Source organism: Capricornis sumatraensis, chromosome 1, assembly GCF_032405125.1.
Source record: "Capricornis sumatraensis isolate serow.1 chromosome 1, serow.2, whole genome shotgun sequence".
Taxonomy (NCBI): domain Eukaryota; kingdom Metazoa; phylum Chordata; class Mammalia; order Artiodactyla; family Bovidae; genus Capricornis; species Capricornis sumatraensis.
Genome location: NC_091069.1, coordinates 232,315,995 through 232,331,649, shown reverse-complemented (window position 1 = coordinate 232,331,649; position 15,655 = coordinate 232,315,995). Strand labels below are relative to the sequence as shown.

Below are 15,655 nucleotides of genomic sequence, written 5' to 3'. Positions count from 1 at the left end.
TAAAACACAACTATTCTTATTTAATGCCTCTGGAAAACTGCTTAGTAAAGAGTTGTTTTAATTTTTTTAACATACCAGATAGTAGTTTTTGATTTTGACTACTGAACTCTGTGACTTTGGAATCTACTAAGTGCAAATAACAGAGTAAAATTAGAAATATTTATTATAATTGAAATATTTCTTAAATATTCATCTAAATATTGATATAAATGATGTAAGAGTAAATTTCACCACTTTCAGCCTTAAATATATATCTTTTCTGTTACAGGTACACACTGAATGTGTTATCAGATCTTGGAGAGGGTGAAAAAGTAAATGATGCAATTATCATTGAATGGGTCAATCAGACTCTTAAAAGTGCAAACAAAAAAACTTTCATTTCCAGCTTCAAGGTAATCAAAAGCTCTTTTGAAATTTGGGAGGGGTAAGAAATTACATTTAGGAAAGAATTTTTATTGGGGATTACACTGACTTAGGTTTTGTTAAAACACCCAGTTGATGAGCTTAGGCATACTGATTATTTGGGATGTGTAAACCAGAAATATTCAATTTGAATTCATGTATTTTGACTGGTTATCCTATTGAATATAAATGCAGGTTAACATTATTGGACTCTAGTAATGTAATGTTCAAGAAGAAATTGAGCCAAAAATCCAATTGTCAAAGAAAAAAGAAAGATAAATAGCTATTGTTTAAATAGGACTATAATCTTTTGTGCTCTCTAGCAGCAGTCTCAGAATTGTATTGACATCATTTCCAAGGCATAACAGCCAGCCAAACCGATTCAAGTGGGAATTGAGAAAACTGGTAGGAAAAAAGAAATCAAATCTTGTCATCTGGCTTCATAATGGCACTTAACACTCACTTCCGAGCATTTGTGGATGATTCGTGAAGCACTCAGAATGTAGCCTGCACATACCTACTGACTAATTTTCATGCATTTCCATTGTGTTTTGCTTTTGCATGCAAGCTGATAGTAGCTACAAATAAGCATGTCTGCTTGTTCACATCCATTCAGTGAGCCTTGTGTTTGTGATTTTATTATATGTGAAAATTTAGCCTTCAATTTGTATTTTTTTTTTAGTGACTTAAGAGTGCAAACAGATGAAATCCTAAGCTCACCCCAAAGTTATTTACCCATTTTCATTTTCTTCTTTGTTTTGCTATATATGTTTGACAATATGGTAGAACAGAAGAAATGTCAGAAATTGATAAATTCAATCTTCTGTTCTTTACCAAAAACTGAGCTGGATGTTGGCAGAGATGTTACCCAGTCCTAGTTCAACAGTGTTTCTTTTCCATCTTGTAAGGATCTAATTACATTGAATTTTTATTGTTGCTGATATAGAAAGAAAAGAATTTTTAGGCCATGGTTTGTCTTTATATAAAACACAACTTAAAATGTAAGACAGGAAGGGGGATATATAAAACTCTCTAATTGACAGATACTCTTTAAAATTGTTATACTGAAATTAAATTCATTTGTACATTAATTTGTGAAAAATAATAAGCATATAGATCATTAAATATAATAGATAATATCTAGAAGCAAATTAATAAAACATTTTTGAGGTCTTAGCTATTAAGTAACATTTTTAGGTAAAGAAAGGATGTAAGAAATAATTTCAGCTCTCAGAGTGTTTGCCATTTATTTGAAAGATAAAATTTGTATGACTGAGGAAGTAATACTACTACAGGGTAAATATTAAAATCCAAAGATATAATACGACTAATATTATGGGAAAATCTAACTAATTTCCAAATGAATGGTCAGTTGAAGGGTAGATGGAGAAAGTTGGATTCTATCTGAGCATCAGAGATACAGGCAGGATTTGAATTCATGGAGAACAAGGCTTCCCAGGTGGTGCAGTGGTGAAGAATCTGCCTGCAGAGTTGGATGCGACCCAGCACACAGGCACCAAAGAACAAAAGGGTAATAATAAGCTAGAAGGGGGTCCACCTTGAATAAAGGTAAGTCTGAGAGGGTTAGGAGAAGTAGTTTGGACAGACAGAATGGTTCCTAAGTGATGCAGTGCAAGATATAGGCTGGGCCAAGACTGTGGAGGTGTTGCAGGAAGGCGGACCCCTTCTAGATAGGGCGGGAGAATGGGCTCCTGTCTAACACTTGTAAATGAATTGTCTGAGGAGACACATGTGCTGACAAAGCAAGAGATTTTATTGGGAAGGAGTGCCTGGGCAGAGAGTGTCAGGGAAAGGGAAACCAGGAGGACTGCTCTGCCACGTGGCTTAAGTTTTATGGTAATTGGGTTAGTTTCTGGATTGTCTTTGGCCTATCATTCTGACTTAGGGTCTTTCCTGGTGGTGCACACATCACTCAGCCAAGATGGATTCCAGAGAGGAGGATTCTGGGAGGTTGGTAGGACACATGGCATCTCCTTTTGACCTTTCCCAAATGCTTCCGGTTGTTGGTGGCTTGTTAGTTCCATGTTCGTTACCAGGACATCCTATCATAAAATAACTCATGCAGATGGTTATTGTGGTGCCTGGCCAGGGTGGGCAGTTTCAGTCAATGTTTCCCCTAACAGAGAAATCTGGCTTTAAAGAGGGTATTGATAAGGCAAGTAACATAAGCAAAGTATTTTAGAAATTCTGTCCTGAAGGTAGGGAGTATGATAGGAGGAAGAGTCATGTTAAGTGCAAGGAAGCTGTTGAGGCAGAACTCAAGGTAATACAGATCCTGGGTAGGGGTGGGAAATGGGCACTGGGATCTGTAAGAATGGACGTGTGTCTGTGTGTGTGTTAATCAGTCGTGTCCAACTTTTTGAGATCCCATGGACTGTAGCCCACCAGGCTCCTCTGTCCATGGAATTCTCCAGACAAGAATACTACTGTATTACTACAGTATTAATATATATTAGTATAAATATATATATAGTATATATATATATTATAATATACTAATAATAGTATATCAGTATAATACTGAGTGAGTAGCCATTTCCTTCTCCAGGGGATCTTCCCGACCTAGGGATCTAATCATGGTCTCCTGCACTGCAGGCAGATTGTTTTCTATCTATGCCAGCAGGGAAGCCCAAGAATGGATAGTTACTTGCAAAAAAACAGGGAGGATTTGGCTCCTTAATTTAGGGATGCACAGGAAGGAGAGGAGTTATCTAAACGGACAAGTTATTTAACTTTTCTAATACTCTTTTGCTTATAAAGTTGAGAGAATTAAAAGAAACAATAATGTGTTAGTACAGTGACACATAGGAATCAGTCAATGGTAATTATGATTATTGTTACTGGCTGACATACCACCTCCTTATCTTCTTTGTGAGGGAAAAAACAAACTGGATGTTCGGGGCCTGGGTAATAAAAGGTGGGGATGTCTGAGGTACAGCTGCTTTCTAAACAGGCAGTGAATTTAACAATCATTTTTCAACTTATTGAATTTGAGGTAATTCTCAGGAAATGAGTTGGGTTAAAAGAGATATTAAAACTAGAATTACAACTTGGTGATCAGTTGAACAGAAGAGATAGTTGAAAAATGGGGGCTTCCCTGATGGATCAGTGGGTAAAGAATCCACCTGCAATGAAGGAGACACAGGAGGCACGGGAGACCTGGGTTCAATTCCTGGGTTGGGAAGATTCCCTGGAGGAGGAAATGGCAACCCACTCTAGTATTTTTGCCTGAAAAATCCTATGGATAGAGGAGCCCTGGGCTACAGTCCAAAGGGTCACAAAGAGTCGGACATGTCTGAGTGACTAACAGACACACACACACAACATTAAAGGGAGATAGCTTAAGAGAAAAGCGGACTTGAGACTATGGGTTTACTAGAACTGAGGTGGTAAAAACATATTGCAAAAGTGCTTGCATTTATATATGTTTGATAATAAAACCTTTAGACAGAATATAAATAATTAAGAAATATAGCAGTGAATGCTAAAAAATAGCTGGGCTAGGGAGGTTTCTTCCAGTTTGGTGTGTTATATTTGAAAGCTATAATAAGTGGTACTAGTAAGAACCTATTAATCAAGGCAGTGTTGTACCCAGAAATTTTAGAAAAGACAAATTTACCCCTTTTAGTTGCAATGTTATTTTTCCTCACCAAGAAGATAAGGAGGTGGTATGTCAGCCAATAATGATAATCATAATTACCATTGATTGATTCCTATGTGTCACTATACTAACACATTATTGTTTAATTCTCTCAGCTCTATAAGCAAAAAAGTATTAGAAAAGTTAAATAACTTGTCCATTGTCATCGAATGTTAAGCAGAATAGTTAGATTTCACATCCAGATCTAACTGCAGGTTGAATGCTAAGCTATGGTATTGTTCAGCCCTGGGTTTGACATAGGCTTAGCTACTTATTAGCTGTGTTGACATACTGCTCATTAATTCTGTGAATATTCAAAGCTTCTTACTCTGTGTCAGATGCTTTGCTAGGCTCTGTGTCTATAAAATGCCCTCAAAGAGCTCATTGTCCAGGAAAGGAGGCAAATAAGAAACCAGGAATCACAGTATGGGGTGTTAGTAACGCTATAGAAATCAGCTAAGACTAGGGAGCAGGTGAGAAGGGCCTGTGTTTTCTAGAAATCTTAATGGTTTATACTGCCATCTGGGTTACATCTCTTGATGAATAGAACTGAATTTACTTCTGGCTCACATTTAGTATCTATGTAACCTTGGGCAAGTTATAAATTCCTCTATGCCTGAATTTTCCCGTAATTAAAATGGAGGTATTAATAATACCGATCTTCTGGGTTTGTTGTCAAGCTAAATAAGTTACCATATGTAAACATCTTGGTCATTCCTGGCACATATTAACGGCTCAATAAATGGGGCTTACTACACTACACTATTGGCACTGCTAATAATAATGGACATTATGGAGAGGTTTCCACTGAGTATTTTGGGAATTTTGGCAACCACAACACTGTTTTTCCACTTTTATTTTAAAAAATGACAGGCGGAAAAATGGAATGGAATGTTCTAATAGTTCAGTTCAGTCACTCAGTCGTGTCCGACTCTTTGTGACCCCATGAATTGTTGCACGCCAGGCCTCCCTGTCCATCACCAACTCCTGGAGTTTAGCCAAACTCATGTCCATCGAGTCAGTGATGCCATCCAGCCATCTCATCCTCTGTTGTCCCCTTTTCCTCCTGCCTCCAATCCCTCCCAGCATCAGGATCTTTTCCAATGAGTCAACTCTTTGCATGAGGTGGCTAAAGTATTGGAGTTTCAGCTTTAGCATCAGTCCTTCCAGTGAACACCCAGGACTGATCTCCTTTAGAATGGACTGGTTGGGTCTCCTTGCAGTCCAAGGAACTCTCAAGAGTCTTCTCCAACACCACAGTTCCAAAGCATCAGTTCTTGTTTGCCAAATTAAGAAATGTGTATCAAATTAACAAATTAATAATTTTCACTATCTTGAAAATCAAGCCAAACTAGACAAGTTGTCTATAAGATTCTGGCATTCTTTTTGCTTAAGTAATTTCTATATGATTAACTTAAAGAAAGTGAAAGAAAAATGATGAAAATGTATCTATATACTAAACTAAGGGTTTTACCATAATCCCTGCTCCTTTTGCAGTAAAATGTCTTTCACTGATCATATGCAAATCAGAGGAGTTGGAGGATAGGTCTGTTGGTTTTTTCTGGAAACAGGAAGATAAGGGATCCAATATAATCTTTAGAAACTTAAAATTTTCATTCAACTTAGTAAGTTTTTCACAAGGTGAATCATAAGGAAATAGGTGAGAAAATCCTTGTTTCCTAAATCTAAGTTAAGAAATATCTAAAATACCACAAAAAGGTATAAACTTTCAGCTATAAGATGAATCGAAGGGAGGAAGGGAAGCGGGAGACAGAGGATGAGATGGTTGGATGGCATCTCAATGGACATTATTTTGAGTAACCTCCAGGAGATAGTGAAGGACAGGGAAGCCTGGCATGCTGCAGTCCTTGGGGGGCTCAAAAAGTTGGACACAACTGAGCAACTGACTAACAACAACAAAAAGACGAATAAGGTCCGAAGATCTAATGTATAACGTGGTAACTATAGTTAACACTATTTAAATATAATTGAGATTGGCTGAGAGAGTAGAACTTAAATATTTTCACACTATATATATATATATATATATACACACACACACACACACACATAAGTGAGAGTGACAATGTATTAATTAGCTAGATGGGAGGAATATTTTCACAATGTGTACGTATACCAAATAATCAAGATGTACATTTTAAGTATCTTAGAATTTTGTCAATTTTAACTCAATAAAGCTGAAAAAAGAACAATTTTCCCCAAACTTAAAAAACTCTCATAAGTATGTAAATAAGGAATCAAAATATAACAAAATGAAGCCACATGTCTGTTTTTGAACCACCATAGAAATGTATGAAAGTAAGCACATAGAAAATTTTAGTTTATTATAGAATGACATGCATGTTAAGCTTTTAGAAAGTGTAATGTGTAATTAGATTCTTCTAGAAAGCTTATTAAAAATGTAGATTCCTAGGCCCATCCACAAATAACCTCTTGTTACTCTAAGTGCAGGGATTAATTTGTACTTTCAATAAGCATCTTAGGTGACTTTCATGTAGGTGGTCTGCAGACTGTACATTAAGAAAACATGTGTGAGATTTTTTTGGAAATAGAAAAGATGCTCCTAAAACAGAATCTGGATTACTAGCATCATAAAGGACCCTAAAGTGTGTGTTAGTCACTCAGTCATGTCCGACTTTTTGTGATCCCATGGACTGTAGCCCACCAGACTCTTCTATCTTCTTCACTCTAAAAAACCCATTTCATAAAATGAACATTCTAGAAAATGAAGAATATAATTTTTAAATAAATGTAGCAGTTCATAGATCCCAACCCTCCAAAAGAACCCTTTATTCTTCACATAGCTTCAAATTGTTTTGTCAAACAGTTTTTAAGAACCACATTTGGCCAGGAACTGTACTAGCTGTTTTCATTTAATATTCCCAAGAATCCTGTGACATTTCCACTGTAGTGATTAGGAAAACAGTGCTTTTGGCTTCAAGTAAGAGATACTCAACTTAAGGTGAGTTAAACCAAAAGAAAAGGTACAGAAAAATAGCAGAGATCCAGAAGTAGGGCAGACATCAAGATTGGTTGAGCCAGTAATTGAAGAATGTCTTTCAGGTCTTTATCATCTCTGCTTTGCCATCCAAAGGGCCAGCTTCCTTCTAAAGCTGGTTTTCCTCTCATCTTCGGATAGTTGCTGGTTGTGACAAACATTTCCTCCTCTCATTTACACTCAGGAAGGGGTGTTGCTAGCTTTCCATAGCTCTTCTTGAATATAAAAATTAGGCCCAGATAAATCACTATAGCAATCTGATGGGATTCCTCTCATTAACTCTTTATAGACTATTTTTTCCAACCTTTTTCATTCTTGTCTGCCTAATGAGTCTTTTAGACATTTTCTTCCTAAATTTCCGCCCCTACCAAAATTTTAATGCCATAGATATTAGTGTATCTGTTATTTATAGTATGCTCTATACATAAAAAGAATAAGTTTACCACCTCACCCACAGAATAAATGGTCTACACTAATTCAGGGTCACCCTTGGAGCTGTGGTGGGGTTACTTTTCCTTGAAGCACACATCCATGGGTGGGAGGTATGCATTCAGAGTAAAAATGTGGGTTCTGTCAGGATGGAGAAAGTAGTGAGGAATGAGTGGACTCTGGTGCAAGCAACAGATGCCACTATTCATGCTGAGAGACAGAACAAATAATTTGTTCAAGTACTGATAAATGGTAAAATCAATTCAGACCATGATTTCTGAATTCAATAGCAAAGTTCTATCCATTAGAATTTTGTTGTCCATTTTTAGTTGCTTTGGATGTAACATCAAAAATGAAGAATCTTGGGCATTAGAGTTGGACAGCTATATGTTCAAATTCTGGTTCTATATGGACTGTTTGTGGAATAGGTCTTTTGAGCTCTCTGACCTTCATGTTCTTCATCTTTAAAAGAGAGATTCTAATTTCTTTATTAGCAGACTGTTAGGATTAAACAAAAACATGTAAAACAACAAGAATAATGCCTTTGTAAATATTAGTTCCTTTTCATTATTATTTTTTCTTTCTGAAAAATATTAAGTGAGGTCTTAAGAATCCATGGTCTAAGATAAAGAATACTACTAGAATTTGCAAAACTGTTCATTTAAATTTCATCTATTCCCTTTTGAAAGTTGTTTGTTTTTTATAGAATGGATACTGTAGTTAGCATACTTTAGGAACTGTCATATCCCCAAACCTTATTACAGGTATGGTGACCGTTCTCTATGCTGTAAGCTCTGCAAGGATAAAAGGAAAAGCATATTTTAAATGGTTTGTGATGTGTGTTAGTTGCAGAACAGCTGAATGTTCAGTTCAGTTCAGTTCAGTCGCTCAGTCATGTCCGACTCTTTGCGACCCCATGAATCGCAGCACGCCAGGCCTCCCTGTCCATCACCAACTCCCGGAGTTCACTCAAACTCACGTCCATCGAGTCCGTGCTGCCATCCAGCCATCTCATCCTCTGTCGTCCCCTTCTCCTCCTACCCCTAATCCCTCCCAGTATCAGAGTCTTTTCCAATGAGTCAACTCTTCGCATGAGGTGGCCAAAGTACTGGAGTTTCAGCTTTAGCATCATTCCTTCCAAAGAAATCCCAGGGCTGATCTTCTTCAGAATGGACTGGATGGATCTCCTTGCAGTCCAAGGGACTCTCAAGAGTCTTCTCCAACACCACAGTTCAAAAGCATCAATTGTTCGGCACTCAGCCTTCTTCACAGTCCAACTCTCACATCCATACATGACTACAGGAAAAACCATAGGCTTGACTAGACGGACCTTAGTCGGCAAAGTAATGTCTCTGCTTTTGAATATGCTATCTAGGTTGGTCATAACTTTTCTTCCAAGGAGTAAGCGTCTTTTCATTTCATGGCTGCAGTCACCATCTGCAGTGATTTTGGAGCCCAAAAAAATAAAGGCTGACAGTGTTTCCACTGTTTCCCCATCTATTTGCCATGAAGTGATGGGACCGGATGCCATGATCTTCGTTTTCTGAATGTTGAGCTTTAAGCCAACTTTTTCACTCTCCTCTTTCACTTTCATCAAGAGGCTTTTTAGCTCCTCTTCACTTTCTGCCATAAGGGTGGTGTCATCTGCATATCTGAGGTTATTGATATTTCTCCCGGCAATCTTGATTCCAGCTTGTGCTTCTTCCAGCCCAGCGTTTCTCATGATGTACTCTGCATAGAAGTTAAATAAGCAGGGTGACAATGTACAGCCTTGATGCACTCCTTTTCCTATTTGGAACCAGTCTGTTGTTCCATGTCCAGTTCTAACTGTTGATTCTTGACCTGCATACAGGTTTCTCAAGAGGCAGGTCAGGTGGTCTGGTATTCCCATCTCTCTCAGAATTTTCCCCAGTTGATTGTGATCCACACAGTCAAAGGCTTTGGCATAGTCAATAAAGCAGAAATAGATGTTTTTCTGGAACTCTTAATGTTAAGTATAATGAAAATTTTTGAATTGCTTTTACTTATATGGTTATGACCTTCCAGTCTAACATGCACCAAAGATGTTTATGAATGTTCATCTTTATTTTCTAGGACAAATCTATTAGCACTAGCTTACCTGTCTTAGATTTAATAGATGCCATTGCACCAAATGCAGTTCGTCAAGAAATGATTAAGAGACAAGACCTTTCTGATGAGGACAAGCTGAACAATGCTAAGTAAGCCTCACAGTTTATATTAGAACATAGTGGCTCTTTCATTCTTAATCCTTATATGTGAAGTATTATGTCCTAAAAATTGATGTTTTAAAATACAACTTATATGGGGAATATGATTTAAAGACTCAGAAACTTAACTTTATTGTAAAGTTAATTATGTCAAAATATTTCATTCTTTTGTTAACATATATTAAGTGAAAACAAATACCAAGATATTTTTCTTGTCTTTTCAAGATACGCCATTTCTGTTGCTCGAAAGATCGGTGCCCGGATATATGCCTTACCTGATGACCTTGTGGAAGTGAAACCAAAGATGGTTATGACAGTGTTTGCATGCTTAATGGGAAAAGGACTGAACAAAATAAAATAATGAAGCATTTAATATGATTTTCTGCCACATTAAACACATTGAATGTCTCACAGTTTACAGAATTCTAAAATGTAGTAGGTATAAAACCAGAGATTATTTGTATGCTCAAAATAGTTGTAGAAATCATTAATGATTTTAATAGCCCGTTCATACTAGTTAGGATTTGTTGGTCTTTTTGGATAACATAATTAAATTTACCAGTTGATACCGATAATAGAATATGTTTATTTTCAAGATGATACTTTATGATTATTTTCATTTCCTTGAAGTCTCCTTAAAACAAGACTAATTCATTCTTTCTCATGGTTCGAAAATGATCAATACAAAAATTTTTCTGCAAATCCTGATGTGAAATATGTTTTGATTTTGTGTGTGTGTTGATTTTGATCATAAATGTATTCAGAGTCAAAATCCAGTTTAATCCTTTTATTTTTTTCCTCCAACTATGTAAAGTGTTCCAAAACTTTAACTTTTCTGTAAATTTCTATATTGTCTAAAATTTTTAAGTGCAAGTATTGTTAACACTAAACTTTTTTTATATAAGGACTAACTCATGAACAAACTTCAAAGTTCATTCTCTTATATAAGTATTAATAGCAGGAGCTTTTTACTTAACACTTTTAACTACATGATACTTTATATATACTGATGACATGCAGATATATATAGGTAAGATGTTATTAGAGAAATATGTGTGTACGTATATATAATTTGCACCCAGGTTTTCTTAACTAGTATGTATACAGACAGCCCATCATATCTGATGCATGCATATCAGATGGTCCCACATCCATAGATTCCCACAACTGCAGATCAAAGATATTTGAAAAAAAAAAAAAAAGAATTCCAGGAAGTTAGGAAAAGCAAAACTTAAATTTGCGAAGTGCCAGCAATAATTTTCATAGCATTTACATTGTATTTACAACTATTTACACAGTATTTACAGTGTATATTAGGTATAAGTAATCTAGAGATGATTTAAAGTACATGGGAGAATACGTGTAGGTTATATACAAATACTGTTTCATATTAAGGATCTGAGCATCTGTGGATTTTGGTATCCTTGTGGCAGGTGGGTGGGGGGGCTGGTTCCTGGAACCAATCCTCTGGATACTGAAGGAAGACTGTATTGGTCAGTTAGCCAACCATGAAATAATTATTGTGCCCCTACTAACTGTGTAACACTTTTCAGTTTGTAGCTATCTGGTACATGAAGATTTCTTTTAGAAATATTCATTTTGGATATGCATATAGTTACTTTTCAACTGACTTCTTTCAAATATTTATAGCCAAACACTGTGGCTACAGCTCTCAAGACATGTAATTTTTGATACTCTAGCCCTAAATAATTTAGAATATGCCTGTTAAATATCTTTAGAAGAAAGTAACACAAAGCTAATATTCAGCATGTTTTCACATTTTCCCAGTTTCCTTCAAATTGGCAATGTTTGATTAATACTTATGTCACTTGAGAGTAGCGATGCTTCAGATGTATTTTTGTCTGAATCTTTGGCAATAGACTGATTCTGCTCCTAACAACTGAATTCAGAAGTCTAGTTCCTTCATCTTCCACTGTTTGTGCCAGTACTGCTGTACTACAAAAAATGCTGTCATTCTATCTCACTGTGAATGAGTAGTCTAAATCCCCCATCTACCATGGATTAAAACATTCATGTTGGTAAGACGTTGGTAAGACTAAGACTACTCATATGTTTAGAATAGCAATTTTTTTGAATGAAATCATCAACAGGTGAGACTTTGAAATATATTCTTCTATAAAAGAAATAAAAAAGATTTCCTTTCTTAATTTTATAGTTTGATGATTATTATATGAAGATGTGTTCTTGCTCTTTTGTGAGATTATTTAAATCATGTTTCCCCTTTTGATTTTTTTTTTCACCATATTCACTAAGTTCTCTAACTTATATGAAATTTGGCACTTTAGAGTGTTCTTTTTCTCACAAAAAATTTAATAAAATTCTGTGTATGTATAAATGTGTCAGTATTTATTTCATTTAAAGAAAAATACATAACTTTGAAAATTAATCTCACAGACTTATTTTCCAGAAAAGATTTTGTCATAAATGGGTGTTGAATTTTGACAAAAGCTTTTTCTGCATCTACTGAGATGATCATGTGGTTTTTATCTTTCAGTTTGTTGATACGGTGCATCACATTGATTGATTTGTATATACTGAAGAATCCTTGCATCCCTGGGATATATCCCCCTTGATCTTGGGGTATCATACCTTCACATTAAAAAAAAAGAACAATCCCTATGCTTGAGTAAAACAAACAAAAGTTATTATTTTGGGAGGAGCAAAGGTGGTTCTGATTCTTTACTAGGAAGAATTTTTGGAAAGATCAACTGCATGATTACTACAAATTTAGTTTGCGATGAAATAAGTTAATTAACTTATTAAAATAGATTCATCCTTTATGATCCAGGTATAATGCTAGACACTGGTGATTCAACTGAGAAAAATATAGACAAAGTTTCCTGGCCTCATGAATCTTATTTCCTAGGGGAGAAAGATGGTAAACAGAGTTGCAGATGGTTATAAATGCAATAAGAGAAATAAAACAGGGTAATGTGATACAGAATTAGGAACTGGGGTAAAGATGATTTTAGTTTGGTAGGTCAGGAAAGGTCCCTCTAGCATTGTGATATTCAAGCTGAGATACGAATGAGAAGCCAGATGATAACTGTTCAATAGAAGGAACAAGTGCAAAGGCTCTGAGGCAGGAAGAGTCTTGCAGGCATTTTAGGAAAAGAAATATGCAGATATGGCCTAAGAATAGTGAGGGAGAAGAAGAGAGTTTGGAGATGAAGATAGGGCCTGTTACTTATAGAACTAGATCTAAACCTGGATTTTCTCTGCAACTGGAGTTGTAATGGCTCTTCCCTTTGGTACCTGAGGTTCCCTGAGTTGCTTTAAGCAATGTGCTGCTTCTGAATCTTGCATGCTATTGTTCACTATAATTCTATCACTGATTTCATATCAAAGATGAAAAATATATAGAGGATCCTAAAATACCCCAATTTACGCTGGATAAAAATGAACACTAAACAAGGGAATCTTTTGCATCTGGGATGATTAAAAAAGATGTCTGAAAATACAGGTGCGCAACACTAGCTTACTTTGAAGGAGGAAAAACCCTCTAATTCTTTAGAATGTTTCCTAAGACTAGCTCCTAAAGTACACTGGAATTCCCCTGAATCTAAGAAATCAGTCCAGCCCCTGAGGGAATCCTATGAATAAGGAATCACCTAAACCCAGAAGCTTGAAAAAACTACTGATTATAGTTCTGAGCCACCTGAATTTTTACCCTTATACACTCTGGAACTTTTGGATGGGTCAGGGTTAGAGTTGTTCTGCTATTGAGAAAAATTTTTTTACTGAACTACAAAGAGTTTGTAAGCACACACATGTAAGCAAATATGTACCACCGTGTTCAATGGCCAGATTTATTATGAGCAATTTTGACAGTCCACCAGATACACAAACTTAGAACTGTATTAAACATTAGAGAAGGGCAGATTTATGATCTACTAGGGATAAAGACTATGGTTTTTCCAGTAGTCATGTATGGATGTGAGAGTTGGACTGTGAAGAAGGCTGAGCACTGAAGAATTGATGCTTTTGAACTGTGGTGTTGGAGAAGACTCTTGAGAGTCCCTTGGACTGCAAGGAGATCCAACCAATCCATTCTGAAGGAGATCAGCCCTGGGATTTCTTTGGAAGGAATGATGCTAAAGCTGAAACTCCAGTACTTTGGCCACCTCATGTGAAGAGTTGACTCATTGGAAAAGACTCTGATGCTGGGAGGGATTAGGGGTAGGAGGAGAAGGGGACGACAGAGGATGAGATGGCTGGATGGCATCACGGACTCGATGGGTGTGAGTTTGAGTGAACTCCAGGAGTTGGTGATGGACAGGGAGGCCTGGCAGGCTGGGATTCATGGGGTCACAGAGAGTTGGACACGACTGAGCGACTGAACTGAACTGAGGGATAAAAGAGGAAAAGCTAACATTCAATAAATAACTATTTTGAAGTAAACAGATGAAAATGTTTGGAAAGGTGGGGAGTCTCGTCTGCTAAAGATCTCAGAGATGATGGGAAGAGGACTTTGCATAACGAGGAAGATATATTTAGGAAACTTAGGAGTTAGTGTTGGCAGGACAGGGGTGCAGCAAGTCAACCTGAAAAGAACAGGAAGTATTTCTCTCGAATATATGATACTCAGGTAAATTTATATATTGCCTTAAAAACCCAAGCACTAAGGGCACAATTTAGATTTTTGCATAGTTGGCTGTGGAAAGCAATGAAAACGATTCGGGATACAATTCTCAGACCCCCTCCCCCAGTTCTTAGAGGTGCAAATATATGCTTTAAATCAAGCTTAACTTTTTAAAAAATATTCAAGGAAGTAGCACTTACTGCATTCAGTTAGCTTTTGCTTAATTAACACTCATCTTCTAAAATCTGAGTTATAATAATAAATGTGAAGATGAACAAGAAACCACTGGAAGGACTGTGAGGTAGATAAGATCCTAATGATGTGCTTATCCAATGGTTACAGGCAAATAAATGTATGACACCAGAAATGTCATGCAAATTTTATATCACAAACTAGTTTTTTTAAAAGTGCAGTTTTAGCAACGAGGGTAGCTAGCCCAGTATAATTGCACACAAACAGGTGTAGTGGCGTGGTAAGGGTCCTGTCCTTTTTGCTTTAGCCAGAGGACAAAGGAATATGCAATAATTCGACAACTCCACTAAGGGTTTCGACTCAGCGCTAAGTCGTCAGAGGCTCAACGAAGCACCCCGCCACATGTTTACATGTATGCACCCAGAGATCGCGAGGGAAATTACCTCAAACTTGCAACCCGGGTGTCGAGAGGGTGAACCCGACCGTTCTCCTTTTCCTAGGCTACAAGGATGCCTTCCAGGGAGCAGCGCAAGGGGTAGAGGGCGGGGTGTTCGCAGACCCCGCCTCCGTCGCAGGCCCCACCCACCGCCGAGCCCACTCCGCCGTCATCGCTAGCGCTGAGCGGAAGATGACGTGAGGAGAGCCGCGAACATCTCCTCTGGGCACTGCTCGGCCGATGATTCCCAGGGCCCTGGAGCCCGGCGCGTGTAGAATCTCTCGGAGCTCCTCTCCCACCGATTTTCATCGTCCTCTCTGGCCGGGCCGCCCTCCGCGCGGCCCTTGCGGCTCCTGGCACGGCCCCGCGCTCGGCTGCCGCCCTGGCGCGCGCCTCCCTGTCGTCCCCGGACGGGCGCGGACCCGCTCGGCCTGGGCGCCGGCGGCTGGGGAGGGGGCGCTGGCCCCGGGGCCGCGCATGCGCTGCCACCAGTCTGGGGCTGTCAGTGGAAGGCGAGTGCTGGCTCCGTGGGGAGGCGACGCCCTTCGGGGCCAACGGGCCTCGAGCCGAGGCGGCCGTGGGAACGACTCATCCCTTTTCCAGCCGGGGGGCGGGGCTGGGATCGGGGTCGGGGCTGGCGGGGGCCCCGCCCCCGTCCCCTGGCCTGCCCCCTTCATGGGCCGCG

The 15,655-nt window shown here is 38.1% G+C and overlaps 1 protein-coding gene across 1 annotated transcript in view; it reads left to right on the top strand.

Annotated features, from left to right (window-relative positions):
- PLS1 (plastin 1) overlaps positions 1–11,965 on the top strand; it is a 127,332-nt gene extending 115,367 nt beyond the window's left edge. Inside the window, exons 14-16 of the mRNA XM_068965650.1 lie at positions 269–392; positions 9,606–9,730; positions 9,965–11,965. Coding sequence (XP_068821751.1) covers positions 269–392; positions 9,606–9,730; positions 9,965–10,100 — 385 coding nt within the window. The 3' untranslated portion in view covers positions 10,101–11,965. The remainder of the gene's footprint in view (positions 1–268; positions 393–9,605; positions 9,731–9,964) is intronic.
- The last annotated feature ends 3,690 nt before the right edge of the window (positions 11,966–15,655 follow it).